Source organism: Ursus arctos, unplaced genomic scaffold (assembly GCF_023065955.2).
Source record: "Ursus arctos isolate Adak ecotype North America unplaced genomic scaffold, UrsArc2.0 scaffold_25, whole genome shotgun sequence".
In the NCBI taxonomy this organism is placed as follows: Eukaryota; Metazoa; Chordata; class Mammalia; order Carnivora; family Ursidae; genus Ursus; species Ursus arctos.
This window is the reverse complement of record NW_026622930.1, coordinates 25127014-25147642: the sequence shown is the minus strand read 5'-3', so window position 1 is coordinate 25147642 and position 20629 is coordinate 25127014. Positions and strand designations below refer to the sequence as shown.

At 49.9% G+C, this 20629-nt stretch overlaps 1 protein-coding gene across 5 annotated transcripts in view; it reads left to right on the top strand.

The window, feature by feature from the left end:
• IFT43 (intraflagellar transport 43) overlaps nt 1–19837 on the top strand; it is a 79404-nt gene extending 59567 nt beyond the window's left edge. For 3 of the 5 annotated variants that reach the window (XM_026519451.4, XM_057318572.1, XM_044391307.3), the window contains 4 exons: nt 18309–18381; nt 18635–18710; nt 19142–19204; nt 19408–19722. In XM_026519451.4, coding sequence (XP_026375236.1) covers nt 18309–18381; nt 18635–18710; nt 19142–19204; nt 19408–19527 — 332 coding nt within the window. In that variant the 3' untranslated portion in view covers nt 19528–19722. Of the gene's footprint in view, nt 1–18308; nt 18382–18634; nt 18711–19141; nt 19205–19407; nt 19723–19745 lie in introns of those variants that run through there. The other 2 variants (XM_057318573.1, XM_044391306.3) reach the window with 2 other exon arrangements.
• The last annotated feature ends 792 nt before the right edge of the window (nt 19838–20629 follow it).

The window sequence follows — 20629 nt, the reverse complement described above, 5'->3', positions numbered from 1 at the left end:
GTGAGCACAGCTTCATCATTTTCCAGCACTCGTCTTTGCTTCTCTGTTCCCTCTTATTGACAAGCTCATTCCTCTTTACCAGATCTTCCTCCTTAGCTCTACTCACTAAACTCCTTGTAGCCGCCGAACCCGTCGACCCACTAATAATTCCCAGTGACCCTGTGAAATAAGGTCTCCTGCGCTCCTGTTCCCCAAGTCTCTTTCCCCGCACACGTCCCTGGGATGCTGGTGCCAGGGCTGAACTGTGGTGGCTCAGTGATTGCTGGCTGCTGGCTACACTTTTGATCGGCCCGTCCTCCCAGACTGTTGCTCCAGCCATGGGTTGCCTGGGACGGCAGGGTGACCATTCAGGAGGATGTGGCAAAGGACTCAAGGAGGCAGGGGCCCCGCTGGACATCGACAAAGCTGTTAGGTGCAGGGAAATGGTGATGCTGCCCGCTCTGAGTGCTCATTAAATTGGTTTGCTCAGCTGGTATCTTCTCCAGGCCTCCCCACCTTACCTTGAACCCCTTTCTAACTCCCTTCAACAGACTTCTGAAATCCTTTTTCCATTTTTTTTTCAATGTGTGAAAATGCTACGTTTCAAGGAGTAACTGTTAAATGTTCCAGCAAAGTCTAAATGCGTGTTAGCAGAAGGTTCTGCTGGCTGTTCTGGTGGCGACTCTGCCGGCCATCTTATGCAAGCCCATCATTGGCCATGTTACAAGCATCGAAGCTTCGAGATCATTATACAAAATAGCAGGACTCAGGAACTCTGATCTTCTGACTCGTAAGAGACCACTCTGCCTCATCCTACACACCCACCAACATCACTGCCATCACCACTCATCACCAAACTCGCTTAGTTCTCAAAACAAACCTATGGAAAAGTTTTTAAAAATCAACTTTATTGAGTCTAATTTATATATGATAAACTGAATCCATTTAAAGTACAGCATTTGAGTTTTGACAGATGTATATGCCCGGTGAAACCACCGTCACAGTCAATATACAGAACATTTCCATCACCCCCTCCAAAATTTCTCCTGCCCCTTTCCAGTCCGTCCTTCCCTGCCCCTGTCTCCAGGCAACTACGGATTCGTTTTATAGTCTCTGTGTGGTGCTTTGCATTTTCTGGAGCTTTATGTAAGTTGAATTGTATGTGCATATGCTTTTGTGTCTGGCTTTTTTCCCTCGTTGTAATGATTTTGAGTTTATCCAGGTTGTTGTATATGTCGTTGGCCTGTTCCGTTTATTGATGAGTAACAGTCCGGTGTATGGACATACCACATTTTGGTTATGTATTCACCTGGTATTGGACATTTGGGTTATTCCTTATCCCCATTTGAAAGATGAGCAGACAAAGGCAAAGAAAAATAACCTTGCCGAAGGTCACACGATAGGTGACGACACTTGGAAGGCACCTCTGCTCACCACCGATGCCACAGCCCAGCACCAGGATTTGAATACAGATCTTGCCCCCGGAGTCCCTGCGCTTGGCCCCTGGGCTGTAACAGATGGTATGGCCCTCAGCTATGTTGGCATCCCCTTCCACAGGTGGGTTGTGTTAATGTCAGCTCTCACGTTTATAATATAGAGTGCCTAGCATGATTGATAGGATGCTTAATACAATTCCATTAAGGAAGGAGAGAAGAAAGATATCTATTTTCAGAGAATACCTCTAGTATTTTTTTCCCCTTCATAAACTTGAAGTGTGAAATTAGTGATTTGGCCTTTATTTTGGCTCTGGAGGTTTGATGCGTAAAACCCTTTCTTGTCAGAGTGCACTTGATTTTACCTTCTAGGAGGGATGCCTCTTCCCCGGCATAAATCTGTTTTCCATGCAGTTATGCCTGAGTCCTTTAATGGAAAATCAGTTCATATGTTACACTTCACGCTCGACTTCGTCCATTTCACTATACATGAATGTTTAGAATCCATTATGTGGTAGGAATCATATGTTACATATAACTAGTTTCTAGAACTATCTTTGCTCAGAGAATTACTTGGTTGGCTAGTGAAGGCTGCTCCTTTGAACTTAGAATAACCAGTGGGTGGGGACGCTTTGTGAATGATTGCCTTGAATCATCCACGGAGGCTCATTCAGCGATGACATTAAGCAGATCTTTGGGGGCCTGTGAGGGAACCTACTGGTGCCCTTAATAAAATCACACCCAGGTTCTTCGAGGTTGTCAATGCGAGGAGCACTGTCCCCTGGGAAGGGGCCATTAGTTTCCCTATACTTGGTAGGGGTGGTGATCAGCAAGCAATCCTATAGGAGAATGTATCTTGGGGAATAGAAATGAGAATCCAAGGACTAGGGCCCCCTCCAGGCAGGTGGTCTCTTTCTAGTCTTAGAGGTTAGATTTTATTGAAGAAAGCCAGCAGGTGTTCTGACAGTGCCCACTGTGGCCACGACTGCTCCAGATGCTGGAGATAGTGGCAAGTAAGACAGCCCTGGTCCTCCGAGAGATGCTGATGTCGTGAGAAATGCCCCTCCTTTCCCTCCCTATCTTGTATAGGAAATTTCAGGAGCCATGTCTCTCAGATCTGTTTCTCAGCATTCAGCCTCCCAAGCTTCACTCTTGGCATTTATTCTCCTTCTTCCCTGGGGAAGATGCCCAGAGAGAGAAAAGAAGCACTTCCTCCCCTCCATCGATGTCTCAGGCTTCCAAGGGAAGAGAACAGAAAAACAGAAGAAGGAAAATGCTTTTAGAATAAGGGGTGTTTTTAGAAGGAGACATGGGAGTGACTGACGTTTGGAGGTGGTTTTGGAGTCTGTTGGTTAACTAGAGTGTACTCCGTGGGACTGTTTGCAAGGCCATGGCAGGCCACAAGCTCACACAACTTGAGGGGCTGGGTAAATACCACATGCACTTGAAACCACAGAAGCGTGAGACAGTAAAGAACGGTGGGGCCTGCGGTAAACCTAGAGAGGAGATGGTGCCGCCTAAAAGTTTTCACAGTCATATTTCAAAAAATGAATTTGTAAAATCCGTTCATAAGCAGTACAAAATAGCTACAAGTTGGATGAGGCCTTTGGGAAGCGATCTGCGAATGCTCCATAAGGCTTTATAGGGCTGTGCTCTGAAGGAACACGACGTTGCTGGGGAGACAGAGCATAGAGATGAGAAGCATTAAGGAGTCAAGGAGCTAAGACAGCAGTATAACGGATGACAAAGGCAACCAGTGGCGGTTGCTGTGTTCGTGATTTACATTAGTAAGGGCCACAGTTCAGGCGTCAAAGAGATCCCTGTGGGCTGAGGGCACTTCAGGAGGAAAGAAGAATGAGCGGTGGGTCCTGACGGTCAGGCAGCATTTTGTCAGGTGAAGAAGAATGTGAACGGCCTTCCAGGTGAAGCCTGGCAGGAGGAGAGACTCCACGTGGAGAATGAACAGGGAATTTATGGTAACTGTAGGAGAAGCTGGTTCCACGGAGTGAAGCCTTGGTTCTGGTCCATTCTCAGCTACAGATAGTAAGCGTCCCACATAAACTGCCTTTCATGGAGTTTAGAGATCACCAGTCATCTGATTTGCTAATTCTAGGTGGAATCGCTGACGGCCTGAGTTGACACGATGCTTCGGGGACGTTGGGAGTCATGATTAGAATAGCCGAGAATGATGGACAGCCAGAGCCCCCAAATGTACTGCAGGGTTCCAAAATTGTTGGATGGCCACACTCATCTTTCCTCCTTAGACGACCATCCTTTATTGGCACAATTACCCATCCCTGTTCTTGAAATCAAGTTTCTGGTTGACACTAAGGCCTTCAGACTTCTTCTGTCATGGAAGGTTGTATAGTGTTAGAAGAGAGAGCATCAGATCTGGAATAGGATTGAACGCAGCCTCTACGAGTGACTTTGGGCAAACCAATGAATGGATGCATCCATTCATTCATTCATTTCACCACCATTTGTTAAATACCTACTATGTGATGCTTAGGGCTGGGTGCTGAGGATATGATGTTGAAGAAAATGTTCGTAGTCTTTGCCCTCATACTGCTTACAGCCTGGTGGGGGACATGGGGACTAAACAAATGGTCACGCCACTAAAGAAGGAAGGACAAGGAGTGATTGAGCCCACTGGAGGCAGGGCGCAGGCGCTCTGAGAGAGAATAGTGTGGAGACCGGACTTGGATCGGGTGATGAGGGAAGGCCACTCTAGCGGTGGTTTTTACACCTCAACCTGAGGGGGAGTGAAGTTGCCAGGAGAGGGGGAGGTGACCCTGGTAGAGGAGACAGCAGGTGCAAGCAGGTGCAAAGTCTTGTCACCTCTCCAACTCCAGGAGTGTTTCCAGTCCTGTGTGGTCTCTTCCAGCTCTAAAATCCAGCTCTCAGAAAGTGAACCCTGGATAGAATGCGAAGCTTCGAGACGAGCTTTGAGAAGCACACAAATGGGAGACGAGCGCTTCCTTGTCTTTAAAAAAGGTGAATAATATTCAGGTTGAGAAGCTTCTAAAAATATAGTGAGATACGGACTCACCCATCAAATAGTTTGTCTCAGAGTGAAGCTCAAGTTAGGAAAGAACCTGTGAGCCCCAAAGATGTCTTTCAAAAGTGGAAAGTTTCTGAAAACAGGAGAAAAAAAAAGGGAAAAAAGTCATTAGATCTTTCTTGCATTTAACCGTTGGCATTTAACTGTTGTGTTTTGGCGTGCCGCAGAACCGTCGGTGCAATGCTCGCTGTCTCTTCCTGGCACCTCCTGGGCATCTCCTGGGCATCTCTTCCCCCCTGGAGAGGACTGTATACTTTGCAGCTCAGGCCCAGTTTTGACAGAATCGAATACCTCAAAACCTTAGGAATAATAAATCCTTATGGCCAGCCAAAAAGTGTTTAATTCCTAAAGGACTGGCTGAGTTGAGCCACTTCTAGCCAGGGGCAGTTGGGGACTTAATTCTGTAAGTGTAGCAATCTGGATGATCTGAGAGCTCTGAGTTTAAGGGTAATTGCTCAATTTTCTCTCCATGTCAACAGGGAAAATAGGTAAAAGTGGCTGAACACAGCCAAGCAATGAGGCTGGATGAGATGCGAGATGCCGGACTGTCAGTGGAATTAGAGAAATGCCATCAGTAGAGGGCTGTCGCTCCCCCACCCCTGTCTTCCCCTCTCCCTGGTCATCACTGGCTCTGCGCTTTGTAACTCTCTTTAGGGCTCTTTTTCACTCTGTGCTTAATCTTGCCACTATGCCCTCCCTCCCCTTTCCTGCAAACAGCAGACTCGCTCTGAGCCTAAACAGCTTTAACAGGGAGAAAGAGAAAGTGGAAAGAATTCTTTAAGTACAGATAAATTGGAACCCTGACATCTCAGTTCCTTTCTCTTGCTTCGTAAGAACGTTCCATTATGTCGGCATTCAGCATACGGGACTTCTTAGATAATCCCCAAACCTAGTTCCTTTGCCTCCCTAATCTTTTTAAACTATTCTAACCAGCACTGATTTTTTTGATTAAATAATGTTCCTTAAAGTCAATTTGTTTTGGGGTATCTGGGTGGCTCAATTGGTTCAGCGTCTGACTTGACCTCTGTTCAGGTCTTGATCTCAGGGTCGTGAGCTCAAGCCCCGTGTCGGGCTCTACACTGCGGATGGAGCCTACTTTAAAAAAAGAAAGAAAGAAAGAAAGAGAGAGAGAGAGAGAGAGAGGGAGGGAGGGAGGGAGGGAGGAAGAAAGAAAGAAAGAAAGAAAGAAAGAAAGAAAGAAAGAAAGAAAGAAAGAAAGAAAAATTTGTTTTTTTCTAAGTTCAGAGTCACTAGGAGTGGATGCTGAGGTCTTTCTAAACCCATGCCTCCCCACCCTTCCCCGACAGATAAACGAGCAGGAGCTCCTTTAGCTGTCCATATCCAGCACAGGAGTGGGGTGGGGTGGGGTGAGACTCACTGGTACAGGGGTTAACTGTCCTGTCTCTTGTGTCTGTGCTTTGTTCTGCTTACAAGATACTGGGTAACAAACTTGAGAAAGAAGTCATTCTTGTAGGAAACGGTATTGACAATGAATGATCGTGTTCATTGTGAGCCAGGCCCCTGCGCTGCTTTACCTGCAGTAACCCTCCCAGCAGTTCCCGGAGGAGACCCTGTGATTATCACCCCTGTACAAAGGAGGAAATTGAAGCCTTGTGAAGTGAAGTCACTCACAGAAGTCACATGGCTAAGAAGCGTGATATGCTGGTGAATCTTTAACAACCGGCTCTCCAGGGGAAACGAGTCCTCGTTGGTCGTGTTTGCCAATGTCTGTGGTGTAAATAACCTCACCAGCAGCTGATTTGGGGCTCCCAACCAGGACATCACTGACCACAGCGCCAGGAAGAGCTGGCCGGAGCACACACCAGTATATCAGATTTCTGCCTTACAGGCACATGCGAGGTAAAGAGTTGCAAGAGCATGGATCAAGTGAAATGTAAAAATTAGCAAGTGCTGAGTTTCAACTATTTAATGCCTTTATTTTTAATAGAATTTATCTAGCTATAAGGTATTTAACTTAGCCATTAATGATGCTTATGTTTAACAGCCTGCATGCAATGTTCCTAAAAATTGAGCTGTTGGTTCTTACAAGGCAGCGCAGGCTGCCCTAGCACATGACCGCTAGTTGGTGGTGCAGCTGGTGGACGTCCTTGTGACTCCCCAGCACTCTGCTGTCACGGCCCTCCTCGTTGTCGTTAAAGCATCGGGGGGGGGGGGGGGGGCTTCAACCCCGCTGATGGAGGAAGCTAGTCTCCCCTCATTTCTCTAGCCCCACCCTGTGGCAGATCCTCTCCCACCCCCGTTCTCAAGCCGGCCTGCCGGCCCCTGTACTCGGCTCTGCCAGTGCTCTCACTGTCAGGTCTCACCTGCAGGCGTCCCCCGGCTGCCAGGCAGAAGCCAAAGAGACCAGGCCCGGAAAGCTCTGTGACATGAGTCCGAATCTTCAGGTTTGACCATTCCTCTGTTTCTTGTTCTGCTTCGCCTTCTAGCAAATCCATCAAGATGGCTGCTAGAATGATTTCTGGGGCCTCTGCTGAGTCTTCCAGAGAGGAGGGCCTAGTTTAGGGCTCGAGGAAGGAGTTCCACTGAGCTGGTGTGGGGAGCTGCGTGAGGACCGGCAGTTTGGGAAGTTTGTGGGAACCAAGGCCCCACAGGCATTCCCCTGGGCCTGAAGGGCTATGCTTCAGCTCTCCCATCAGCCTGCCCCTTCGAGGCATAGCAGAGGAGACGGACGGACACCTAGAGATGTGCACACGAGAGCCCCAGCCGGAGCCACAGGTGGGATCCGTGCAGGTTAATGCCACTGTAGGAAATGAATTCTTATTACAATCATTCTAAACTAAAGATCTGGTGTGGCCTTTCTGTAGGCCGTAACTGGCTGGAATATCTGGGAAGACACTGCTGTGAGCAAATGTGACAGAAAGGGTGGTTTTTAAATGTTTTTTTAATACATTATGAGATACATTCTAATGGACACCCCAGAATAAGATTGTCACAGAGATAGAATAGACCTTATTTGATGATAAGGAGGCTTGGGATCAGGGTTGACAAGTAATTGCCGAAGTTCTCTTGAGGCGGCCCGGCTGACTTTTCTATTCTCTAATATGGGTGTGGCCAGTGCTGGTCCCCAGAGTTAGGGAGACACCAGGGAGGTGACCTACTTGCCAGAAATTTCTCCAATGCAGCCAGAGCAGTTGTTTTTACTTATTTTCTTTTTGTAGGAGGTGATTCAAAGTCCCGTGACCCTACCCTAAGCAAAATACACACCATGAGAGTAGGTGTCTAGGAGTTGATGGGAAGGAGAGATGTTTAGAATTACTTGACTCAGCAAATGTGGGAGAGACCGGCTTGGCTGCATTCTTCTGGCCTCCCCAAAAGGCCGAACGAACGCCAGGAGGGGGGTTGAGAACTGAGTTGAGCTTTGAGCAGATTTTACTTTTGCTTTGTCAACTCAGTCATGTTCTACCTTAGCCACCGTCCAGCTGCAAGGCATAGCCCAGCGTCTTGACCAGACATCTTGCTCTGTTGGCGGAGCCGGGACCCAGTGTTTTATGCCCCTAGCGGTGCCTTGAAATCTCTAGTCATGCCAGGCATTCCAAATGTATCATCACGAATGTCTTTCCCTGAAACATGGTTGACAATGACCTTTCTGGGTTCCATTTCCTTTGTTCACGTGTGCAGCTTACTTGCCCATCCCCATCTGAAGAGACAGAAAGGGGAATGCAAAGGAAAGCCTGGTGCCGTGTGTGCACATGTGTTTAAATGAGGCAGGTTGTAGTCACCTTCCTCCAGGAACACACACACACACACACACACAGCTCCGTCAGCATTCTGTCATGCTATCATCAGTTTGGAGGAATGTGGTTAATAATAAATCATTCAACATTAAGCACTGGCAAAGTAAAAGCTAAATCTCCTGAAATCATTATAGAGATCAGGGTATTTATTCTGTAACTCCCTGGGTTCCATCCGGTTGAATACAGAAGACAGGCTCAGGATAGGGCAGAACTAATCCCATTTAGTTTCGTGAGACCATCTGAGGAGCATTCCAGCATTCGGGGAGAGGCGCGGGTACTTCCCCCAGTTGTGAAGGGAGTGGATGAATTAAGGAATCGGGCCCTGCACACAGCAGACAGGCCCGGCTTGGTGAGAACCACTCCCTGGGGGAGCTGGTAGATGACTTAGAGTTTTATTGGACTAGAAAGAAATAGAAGCTCAGTTTTCTAGGATGCCTGTTTCAAAAGAGGGGACTGTATACACAGGCACCATGTTCTCTGTGTGTAAGAAGACAGTCGTGGAGTTGTTCCAAATAGTCTTTGGAACCAAAAACACAGCAAGTTGTGCTCTGGGATAGTGGGAGACTGTTCTCCCAGACGGATGGCCAGGGTGCATTACTAAGCTTGAGTCTGATAGCCAGGTTCGCTTAGGTGAGATGGGAAGGGTCAGTCTATGCTCAGAGGTTGCACTCAGCACACCTCTTAGCCGTCAGTTGGAGAAGTCTTTTCCTTCTGAGACATATCACACATGGAAATTCATTTCTAAAGAAGGATTAGGTAAAGTGAAAATCAAGGGGCAAGGTAACAGGGGACTCTCTTACCTAGCAAAAGAACTTGATGTGGCCACGCGGTAGATCTTCCTCTCTAGCTTTAGGTTCTACCAGCTTTCTAAAAGTTCACAGATGTTGAGTGTGTGTGTGTGTGTGTGCGCGCGCGCGCATCCGCACGCGCGAGTTCGTCTATATATACACACACAGGAGGACACATACTGGGAATGTGATTCCTGAGTCCATAAGTGTGGTTGACGGACTAGGTTTACCTAAAAGACCCTTTAAGAGAAAGCTCTTGAAAGATGATTACAGAATTGAGACACCATCATTTAAAAGTGCCCGAGGCAAACGCCTTTGAAAATTGCAGCAGCGGAGGGACAGAGAAAGAACCACGCAGCCCTTGATTGTTGCGCTGTTCCCTCAGGACCCGTTCTCCCCCTCCCCCTCTGTTTCTCATCTGATAAGAGAGAGAGCAGCACTAAGACTCCTCATCTATCTTATGAAAATCCGATTCGGAATGGCTGTGATCAAAACCAGCTGGCTGTCACCAGCAGTGGCCTCGCGCGGAGGGAACCGCTCAGAAGCATTCCGTATGTGGGAGTGTCACGGGTGGCACCGATCAAAGTAGCATTTTTTTAATAAATATATATAAGGAAAAATACAAAACCTAAGGATTTAGAATAAAAGCAGTGTAGTTTGTCTTGTTTTTTTCAGTGTAACACGAAGAGGATGAAATAGAATCAGATATGCCTGGTTTCTAACATCTGTGCTTCCACGGGTGGCTCGGAGAAGGCGCTCCGTGTCACGTTAATGCTGTCTTGCTCATCTTGGGCCTTATTGAAGAAAGTGGAAAGTTCCTCAGTCTCCATTCCTCCCGGCCACTTTTTCCTCGTCACTTTTAAAGTCCTTTCCCCCTCCTTGTCCTTAACACATCTGTGTAGATCAAAGCTGGAACCACCAGCAAGCTCCCAGAGCTATTAGAGTGGGAGAGAGCATTCCTATTCATTGTTCTTCGTTTCCTTCAACTGCCAGTGACTGGTGGGGTGATGTTCCCTAGAGGTCACCTCGGCAGGTGGCATTGGGGTCCTCCCAGTGTCGGGTTCCTGGGCTGAATGGGATCTTTCTCTATGGAGAACCCTTGTTGGGCCATGTTGGTCTCTCGCGAGCGCTAGCTTTGAATTGCTCCAAAGGCTTGATCCTGGTTGAGGACCGTTTGCATGGCTGGTAATGATTCTTGTAAGCACTCGGTGCACTTGGGTGGGGAGATGCGGAAAATCTCATTCCAGGGTGTTGCGTTCATGGCTTCTTTGGAGATTTGCTGACATCCCTCTCGGGGTCATATGAGGAGGTCAGGCTGTCTGTCACACACCATAACATACCACGAGCTGGATTGCCACTCTGAGCAAAGCCCCTTCTCTGCCCGTGGTCCAGCCAGAACCACAGCATGCGGAGGCCTGGCTGAGCCCAGAAACTAACGTCAGTCCCAACCTTCGTCGTCAAACCATCGTCAGCCAGGAAAGTCACCACGGCTTGGGGGGCCGTGAGCAACAGTCAGCTGTTTTGATCTTCTTCGGGTCTGTGATCTCCTTCCCCAGCAACATTAAGAGAGATGCAGTTTGGCAGGAGCATGGAGGCATTTCAACCTGCAGGACACAGATAACACCCGCCCGCCCGTCACCACCACCAAGCCGCACCTCAGGACAGGGCATCTTTTCTTTCGGCTCTGCCACACGCTTCCTCGGGGACTGCTCCTGCACAGCCCCAGAGTAGACAGACAGTGGCTCTGCCGTGTCTGTCTCTCAGCATTTGTTGTGTGGGTCTAGTAGCCAGCATCTGGTTTCCAGACTCCTGTCCCCTGTGTCCGCTGCCTCTCTCCTCCCCTGCCAGTAGCAAGTCCGGGCAGGACCCGGCTTCGATCAGGTGAAGTCACAAGGGAAAAGTCTTCACAGAGCAGACCTGCCAGGGACCTGCAGACGTGTTTTTGCCCCTCGAACCCTGACTTGGGGAGTGCATGGGACCGACAGTTGCAGGGCCCAGGCGCACTCAGGAGCTCCTCTGAGACTGTCTCTTTCTCTTGTTCCTTCGGGTGTTTGAAGCCTGTTGCCTACTGCTTTCCCCTTTTCTTCTCCCTTTTCAAAAATTCTCCATTTTTTCACTTAGAAAAAAATTATTTATACGATTGAGATCCACTAATTAAAGCCATTTTCTGGTATTTGGTTACTGGACCGTTTGATGTCTCTCTGACAAGACCATGAAATGCACGGAGTGTCCACAGGGACAGAATTTGCTGAACACGGCTCTTTGTAAATGAGGGGACACAGTGTCGCAGCAGCTCATGAATATGGAACGCCCATGATGCCACCTCAGTGGACTTGGGAACACAGATGAATCCTGTCATGTGCTAAATGAGACCAATTTCTTTCACTTAACTTCATCTTCAATCAGACCTTCTTCCATTTGCCTGTTTAAAATTCCCCATACGTGATGCAGAAGGTAACAGCATTCAGTAAAACAAAGTTTTGCAGCTGCAGAGAAAAATTATAATGATCTCTGGTTTAAAGTTGCCATCTCCCCAAAACGTGGACATTGTTTCGCTTTCAAGCTCTGCTGAGGTCTTTTGACTTGGGCACAGAATTAGGGGTTGTGTGGACCACTTTTATTGGGGTGTCCTTAAGCAGTGTGTCCAGATTCCTTTCATGTGGATTGGTTATTGAACTTGGCCACGGATGGTGGATGCGAGCCGTTAAGAGCCCGTGGGTGCTCTGCAGTGGGAAAGGGCACTGCGTGGGAAAGCAGCTCTGGGAAGAGAGTGCATGTAACCGTGCAGGGCCTTTGCCATGGGGAGCTCAGTTAACAGAGGAAGTGAGAGGGACAGATGTCATCAGAAGGCACCCGCAGGAACCTGGCAAGTAGGCCAACTGCATGTATCATTTACTAGGGTGTCAAGGTGAGAAAGTGCTAGAGTATAGAAGAGACTTTCTGTAGCTCTCAGGAAACCCCTGTGGATACAACCAGGAAATCCCATTCAGAAATCCCCAACCAAGAAATCAGCAAAGAGTGTCCCTCAAGGGACACAGAGAGGCAGGGCTCCCTGTGGGACCCAGGGTCCAGATTAGGGGGCCTCCTTTGTTTTCTCCTTCCTGCAGAACTTAGATACATGCTCCAGGTAAAGAGCCGAAGTCCTGCTCAGGGTACACTCTGCATGCTAAGTCCGGTCTCAAAAAACCACTTTCTCTTCCAGTCGTACCAAAACAGGCCAGCAACACCTGGGTTTGAATGCAGGCTATCTCACAATGCATCGCAGGGATCTGGAGCCTGCCTTATTGGAAGAGGCAGGCTGGCTTCTTATTGTCAGGACACGGGCCGAAATGGAGCCCTCGGGACTTTCCTGGGTAGTTAGCTTTTTAGTGTGCGTGTATGATGATATTATCCATAACAAATGTATTTCAGGGCACATGGCAGCTTCTCACATCTTTGAAACCAGTTGTAATCAGTCCTACTGGTGTTCTCACATGTTTCTATTGTTTATATGAGCACCCTTCATTCTGTGGTTTCATCTGGTAGTCGGTTTGTGGGGCAGATCTGTTGGCAGACTAGCGTTCTGGTATCATAGTGAGTTTCCCATTTGGCAGTCTGTCTTTGAAGTAAGTTCCTCCTGTTGTTGTGTATTAAGAAAACTTTACTGGGGCCTTTCAGAAAGTGGAGTGATATGGTGGGAGGGGGGGACACTCCCAAAATCCCAAGAAGAAAGAAACACGGGGAGGTTGGTGAAGAGCAGTGTGACCCAGCCTCAGGATGGAAGCCCAGTGGTCCATACAAACCAAATTTGAATGACTCCTCCCTCGCAACTTTGTGCCTACTCCTCCATTGTTTCTTGTATATGCCCAGGCCCTTCCCAGCTAGGCCTTGCAGCTGTCAAGTGAGGCAAAACCTTTGCTATGATATCAAATTCAGGAAGTTTCCAAGGATTGTGTTTAGTTGTTTATAAAATGAATCCTACTCAGGCAACTTCAGGGCTCAGTAGCACTTAGACCATAACTGGAACGATACAGAGAAGACGGATGTGGCTCTTCGCCACGTGGGACTTTCAGATTTGAGGGGAATCTGTTGGTTCAGTTCTGTTCAGCTGTCCTTTGGTTTGCTGGTCCTTGGGAATACAGTGACTAGGATGTGCTCTCTGCCTTCAGTTAGTTTATCGTCTAAGGGGCAGACATAGGGCAGATTTCACCTCCTCTACCCCCCACATGGAGGTGAGGTCGACCCTGTGGCCCTAACTAAAGTATAATGGAAAGCCAAAGTAGAAAGCTCTGAATTCTACCTGTTGGACTCACATTTTCCTGATTCTGCTTTTATTATTACTATTTCTTTATGTATAGTCCCTCCCTTTGCAGTGTTGCCATGTTTCATCAAAATTGGTTTTCCCCTGATGTGCCCCGGAAGGGGTCTTGTATAGTTTACTGGCTGGTTGATGCTGGGCCTTCCTCACCTGCCACCAGGCGCCCTCTCTCCTGCGTCACCCCATGCCACTCTCCCTTGGGCCCGTGTGCCCACCCCACTGGCCTTCCTCCAGTTTCTTCAGTGTTGCGAGTTCCTTCTCACCTCATAGCGCCTTTGCAAAGGCCATCCCTGCCTGGTTTAATCCTGTCCTTCGGCTTTGAGCTGCATCGTCCCTAATTCAGAGACCTTTCCCAACTCCCCACCCCACCTTCCAAAGTTCTAAACGAGGTCTTCTGTGAACCAGATTAAGTACATTATGGGGCACCCATTCAGTAGAATACTGGATGGTCATTTAAAAGAATAAGATCTATCAGTATATTGATAAGGAAAGAGAAAGCAAGTCGCAGAAGAGTACATGTGTAACGTGATCCCATTTGCAGACATCCTTTAAAGGACATATGTGTGCGGTATGCGTGCATTCTTTTCAGTAAATATATACGAGAAACTGTTAATAGCACCTCTAGGGAGACAGACGGGGCTCATAGAAGAAGAGGAGATTTTTCACTTTAAACTTTTCTGTTGCATTTGGATTATTACCATCTATGATTTTTTACCTTAAAAAAAATAAGACGAACTGTTTCGGCCCTCTTATTTTCCACTGCTCCGTGAAGACGAGGACTGTATCTTATTTGCCGTTGTTACTGGCGCCGCGGGCATTGCACCTGCAGGTAGCAGATGCCCCATCAGCGCTCCTGACTGGATGGATGGGTGAATGAACGAACAAGCAGACAAATGCAGTTCCCCCCCGTGTGGCTCACCGGCTGACACACAGGCAGGCAAGCAGCTTGAGCAAGCAGGAGGGACGGCTAGCAGAAGAGGCAGGGAGCAAGTGCAAAGAGCAAAGAACGTGTTTAGTTGAAGGGGTCGGAGCTGGGAAGGAGAGACGCACATGATGGAGAGCTGTGGGGGGGGGGCGGTCTGGTTGAGGAGGCGCTGCGTGCCTGCGGAGCCGAGATGGAGGAGGGGGGCACCCACTCCCATGGCTCTGGAGGCATTATAGCCCTCCTGCCTTGCTCCCCTTTCCTGAGACTGTTCGGGGTGCTCAGTCACCTCCAGGGGCCCAGTTTAGTAAGACAAGGGCGGTGGGGATGAGGCCCCAGGGCTGTGGCATTGGTACACTCTTTCCCTTCTGTTCTGTGTGGCCTTGTTGTAGGGAAGTAGTGAGGGGGGGCATAGGGTGAGGGAGAGACTTAGCTTCTTTGTGGTGACTGGAATCAAGAGAAGTACCCAGGGGCGCCTGGGTGGCTCAGTCGTTAAGCCTCTGCCTTCTGCTCAGGGCATGATCCCGGCGTTATGGGATCGATCCCCACATCGGGCTCCTCCGCTGGGAGCCTGCTTCTTCCTCTCCTACTCCCCCTGCTTGTGTTCCCTCTCTCTCTGGCTGTCTCTCTCTGTCAAATAAATAAATAAAATCTTTTTAAAAAAAGAGAGAAGTACCCAGAACTGAGGACGACGAGTCTCAGGCGGAGTAACAGCTGTCCAGGCTCACTGCCCCCCCCCCCAAGAAAGCCCAAGTGGGTGCGGATGAGCTCACGGCTTACGGTCGGACGGAGCTGGAAGCTTTCACTGTCCGTTGTGGATGATCTCAGCTCAGGAAGCTGCTTCATCTAGCTGAGCCTTGCTGTTCTCGCCCGCAGCATGGGCGAGCTAAATGAGAAAATGAAGGTGGGGCCGTGAGCTTCTCTCCAAGCTCAACACTTCATCTGTTAATTATGTTCTGAGCACAGTGATGAGTGTTTTATAAAGATGGTTGCATTTAATACTTCTAATGACCGTATGAGGTGGGTGTAATTATGATCCCCGTTGTACAGATGAAGCAGCTGAGGCACAGAGAGGATGAAGTCACAGAGCTGGTACATGGGGAAGCCAGGATCAAAAGCCAGCCCCCCGCCTCCCGGGCCTGTGCCCTTAACCGTGGCATGGGCATCCTACCCGTATAATTAACCCACGTACGGTTTCTGTTCCTGTTCTTCTTCCTTTTAGCAGCACGGAACAAAATTAGAATAAGGTTCATGGAACTATTAAATTTTTTTAAACAGTGGTGGCTTTTCAGCAGCGCTAGAGCAGACCCTGTCTGTTAAAATCACGTGCTTTCTATTTTATTTTATTTAAGTTGTTTTTAATGTAAGCATAGATGACAAGCACTGTTGCATTAGTGACATTCTGAGAGTTCAGTTTGACATTCTGAATCAGACTGGGTCCCCGCTCCAGACTTGCAGGCCAAGCAGCTGTAACTGAGAAATCCGTGTAGGTAGTCTTGGGAAGAAGCAGATTTCTCAAGTCCATTTTCTTTTTCTAGGTTTGTTTATGGTGGGGTGTGTGTGTGTGTGTGTGTGTGTGTGTGTGAGATGGGGGGAGGGTGGGAAGGAGAGACAAATATTTCCAAGAACAAATTACGTATACGTAAGCCCTTGTCTCGGGTAGGAAATCAGGAACTGTAAAATTGTGAAGTTCTTTGAAGTTTGCCCAAAACCTGCTCCATAGCCACCTGTTCCACGGGGGCCGGGAGTTGGACAGCCCCACTCCGTTGCGATGGCTCAAGCTGTCACTGCACCGGAATGTTCCAGCTCGCCTTGGCCTGGCTGTCATCGCTGGCTCTGTCCCACTCAGGCGGTTCACCGGGTTCTGTTGGGCACCAGGCTTCCAATTAGAGAGAAATCCCACTGTGTGGCCAGCCTCACCAGTGCCAGTCTGAGAGGCCCCTTTGCCAAGGCCCGGGCTGACCTCTGATCTGTCACAGATGGGCCAGCCCCACACTCCTTTGTGCGCATTTGGGGGGGGGGGGCTGGCATTTGGAGGGGGGGGGTGGGGCTGAAGAGGGAAGCCCGCGGGGAGTCCAAGTGGACATTGGGCAGAAGTGCAGTTCCTCCGAGCTGGGAGAAGCTGGGCAGAGTTGACAGGACCCAAATGCTAGTGCTGTGGAGGAAAGGGGGACTTTGGGAAGACCCCCGTCCTGAGCCCTAAACCCAGCATGGGGCCTCCTCTTACCACCTTCTGAATATTCATCTCAGGCTGGACTCCACACCCGAGGAGAGCCAGGAGCCGCTGACTGGCTCCCTCCAAAACTGTCACAGTGCTGATGGCGCATGGCACAGCCAGCTTCCTCCCTGTCCGGCCCCAAGATCTGCGCCGTCTCTGCAGCCTGGGAGCCCCGCTCGGCCCGGGCTCAGGCACGGTGGTGTCGGCAGCTCTCATCGCCATGGACAGTATTAATCACACAGAGCCAGAGTGGACAAGAAAGCTAAATTCCTATTAGCATAAGAGATAGAATCTTAGAGAACTCCCTCTCTAATTCTCCAGCAGGAGAGAGAGAGAGCCTCTGAGCTCTGCACAGCTGCTTTCTGGACAGAGGACTGACTGAATGGGGTTCATTATTTTGGGGGTGGCATGCAAGTGTGCTGTATTTCCCCTATCAGCCATTTCTTTTCTAAACCCCTTTTTATTCTTTTAATCACCCTCTTTCTCTCTCCGTCTTGTTTTCTGTGTCTCTGTCTCTCCCTCGCACACTTCCTCTCTTTCCAGGTTCGGCATCTGTAACCCTGTAGTCAGAAGCAGTGATAAAGGCACCAGGCTCGGTGTTGACATTGCTATGCTCGGGCTTAGGTGAACTAGAGCCATGGCAAAGCCTAGAGAATGAATAGCCTGGAAACGGCAAGGGTCTTCCCAGTTGGTCTTGGAACAATGCTGCGTCTCTTTAAAAAAAAAAAAAAAAAAAAAGTGAATTCAATCCATGGAAGCAAAAATGAAGGGTTTCTTCACTATTCTGTCCTCTCTGGGATGTTTTCCCCCTTTATTGTTTGCAGCTAGGTTGGGAATTCTAGGATTGTATCTCTCCACTTGGCCTTTTTTTCCGGCCCCATCTCTTTTTTTACTCGGACCGGTTAAGACAAACAAAACCCCTCCTCTAGTCAGTGATGCTCGTTTGGAAAAGGAAATGCTTTAGGGTGTTAGGTTGTCCCCATGACAAGATGGGCTGTTTCCAGCAAGTCACCACCATTACATTGCTATCTCTCGGCTTCTCCGTTTGCATGATTGTGTTCGACTGATGAGAGAAGGGGCCTCCTGTGTCCTCCTGTGTCTGGATGTCTGTCTCATATGGAGGGTTTGGAGAAGGGACATCTCTGTGACACCACAAGAGAAGTGTCATCTCTAGAATCGGCATTGTTTATTCTATCAGACTTGGCAAGTAGAGACAGCCCGGGGACACCCCTGGAAAGCCGGGTCACATCCTTAGGTGTAAAGTGTCCTTCAGAGTCAGGCTCAGGGCCATGACGGCTGTGACGATTGCAGGGATTCCGATGAGCTAATGCACGTGTGGGCCTTGGTCAGGGGACACTGCGTTCATAGTGACACCCACCTCAGGGCGCTACGCTTTCTCAGTTCCTCTGTCTCTGGCCGGGCCAGGCTCATTCGCCGGCTCCTCCAACAGACTTCCCAAGCCCGGTCTGGGACTCTCTTCTCATTTCTTTACCTCTCTCCTTGGGAGATCCACTCCAAGGGCTCCTGACCTGGAGCATACATCAGGATCACCAAAGAAATCTTGGGAAGAAATACAGAATCCTGAGCCCCACCCAGGAGGTTCTCATCCAGCAGGTGCTGGGGTAGGGCCTGGGATTCAGAGATTGTGAAGTCTGCCTTTGAATTCATGCTTCAGGACCACACAGCCCAAGACTGGGAACCCCTAGAGGCTGAAGATCATGTCCAAGTGCCCACTCTGCCCCCGGCCCGCAGCCCCACAGCCGGCATATTGAAGGCATAAGGAATGCACGCAGAAGTGGGCAAGACCCCTCCCTGTGTGTGCCGCTGACAGTTTGGTCTCCTTCTCTCCTTGCAGACATTCCTGTTATTCCGGATCTGGAAGAAGTACAGGAAGAAGACTTTGCTTTGCAGGTGGCCGCCCCTCCCAGGTACCTTAAGTAGGAAGTTAGCGGGAGGCAGAGAACATGTGAATTAATACATTCCAAATCCCATGTACAAGGGTGCTGCCCCCCAAGTGGAGATCGGGTATTTCTGGTGATGGGTTCCGTGCCATTTTCCTAGGCATATTCTTCCCATTTTGGTCCTTCCCAGCTGCCTAGAAGACTCCGGGGACGGTGGCCCCATAGTTCTCCTGGAACTGGTCCTGCCTAGGGTCCCCCTCACCTTCTCTCTTTGCTACAGCATCCAGGTAAACCGGGTGATGACCTACCGTGACCTGGACAACGACCTCATGAAGTATGCAGCCTTCCAGACCTTGGTGAGTGGAACAGCTTCTGCCCAGAGGGGCCAGCTCCAGGCAGCATCTCCTCCCCGGGGCTCTGAGGCTGCAGAGCCATCATCCCCGGGTACTGCAGCATCCCTAGACCCAGCCTAACCCAGTGTCTCCCGGGGCCAGGCTCTCACCGCCTCCATGGCTGCCCACTGGCATCGGTAGACACTGTGGCCCTGTAGACCTGTCACTGTCACGCCCTGCCCTCTCGGTGTCGACCTTCCTGCAAAGAATGTCCAACCTGTAGGATGTGCCTGTGGTCCCTCCTCCCTCAGTGGCTGTGCGGTCCACTCACATTTTTAGCAGGTCTGGGTTGGGAAGTCCTACCACACTCATGCTGACCCACTTTGCAAAGAGATAGTTGTCCGGAGGTCCCCCGGGGTGCATAAGCTGGTTTGTGCGCTTGTTTGCATTCACAGGATGGAGAGATTGACCTGAAGCTCCTCACCAAAGTCCTTGCACCAGAGCATGAAGTCCGAGAGGTGAGTAGCCACAGGAGCGCCTTCTCTGGGCTGCGTCATTCCTGTGGCCGCCGGCTCCCCAGCGTGAGCTCGGCCTTCCTGGGGCCCATGTGGCGGGGGGGAGGTTGGCTATGACAATGTGGGGGGGAGGGGGCAGGGGAGGTTGGCTGTGACGGAGGGGAAAGGCCTTCCTTCCTCTGACCCAGTGATACCTCTCCTGGCAGGATGACGTCAGCTGGGACTGGGACCATCTGTACACTGAGGTGTCCTCCGAACTCCTCACCGAGTGGGACCTGCAGCAGGCAGAGAAGGAGGAGCCCCTGGGACAGCCCGCACATCCCTGAGCCCTGCGGGGTCAACAGACAGCTCTCCCCGCACAGAGTAATTTCTGCTTTGGACTTGAAAAAAATGCCATAAGCCTAAACCTGAAGCTTGCGAGCAGCTTAGAATTTTTATATGGAATATTTTGTCATAAAAATACTTATTTTCAGTAGACCACATTGGATCATTCCGTTGTAATAAATTACTTTATTCTGTGGCCATCTCTTCCATTTCTTTCCAGCAGCCTCTTGAAAAGCTTCGTCAAGAGTGAAGGAGGGCAGCTTTTAAGCAGTCTGACAGGGATGCCCCCCGCTGTTGAAGAGCGTGAGGGAAAGCTAGACTCGGGGGGAGAGGAACGGCGCTCCTCCCGGACGTTGTTCGGCTCACGGAGGCCACAGCATTTCCCCGGAGCATCCATCTACTTGTAAGCACCTGGAGGCAGGGGTACGGGAGGCTGCGAGCTGCTAGCTGCCGGGGTCCGGGGAGGGCCGGGCGGGGTGCCTCTCTCACTGCGCACGTTCAGTTCAGTTACGTCAGTGGCGTAGCACTGTCTCTTTCATGCTGGCAGACGGCTTAGCTGAGGAGACAGCAAGAAGTGGGTGTGCTAAGGGGACCGGTTCCTCACGGCGGGGTTTGGGGGCCCCCTTTCTCCTTTCTTCTCGAAGCCCATGCCTGGGGCTCCCAAGGCGTGCCCTTCCCTTCCCTTCCGCCCCAGCTTCCCAGAGCCTGGCTGCTGGTTCTCATTAGCAGGGGCCAGCTTGGCAGCCCGGAGCATTCCACAGAAGCACTCTCTCAGAGAGCCTGGGACTCCCTCTGACCTTTCAGAGACATAGCTGCTTGTCTCCGTTGCTCCCCCAAGCATCATCGCTGCCTGTTTCCACACTGTGCCAGTATCTGGAGCAGAGCCCAACCTTCTTTCTAAACAGAGACATCTTTTGTTTTTGTTTTTCTCACTCTCTCCCCCAAGACCTCTCATCTGAGGACAGGGACATCTCCCTGCCTGCCTCTCCTAGGTGCCACTTTGGATCCGGCCCATGCAGGCTGGCAGCGCTGACTAAGCCCCACTCTGAGGCCATGGGGAGTGCTGAGTGCTGCTCTTATCCTGCCTGGAAAGCCCTTCATTAA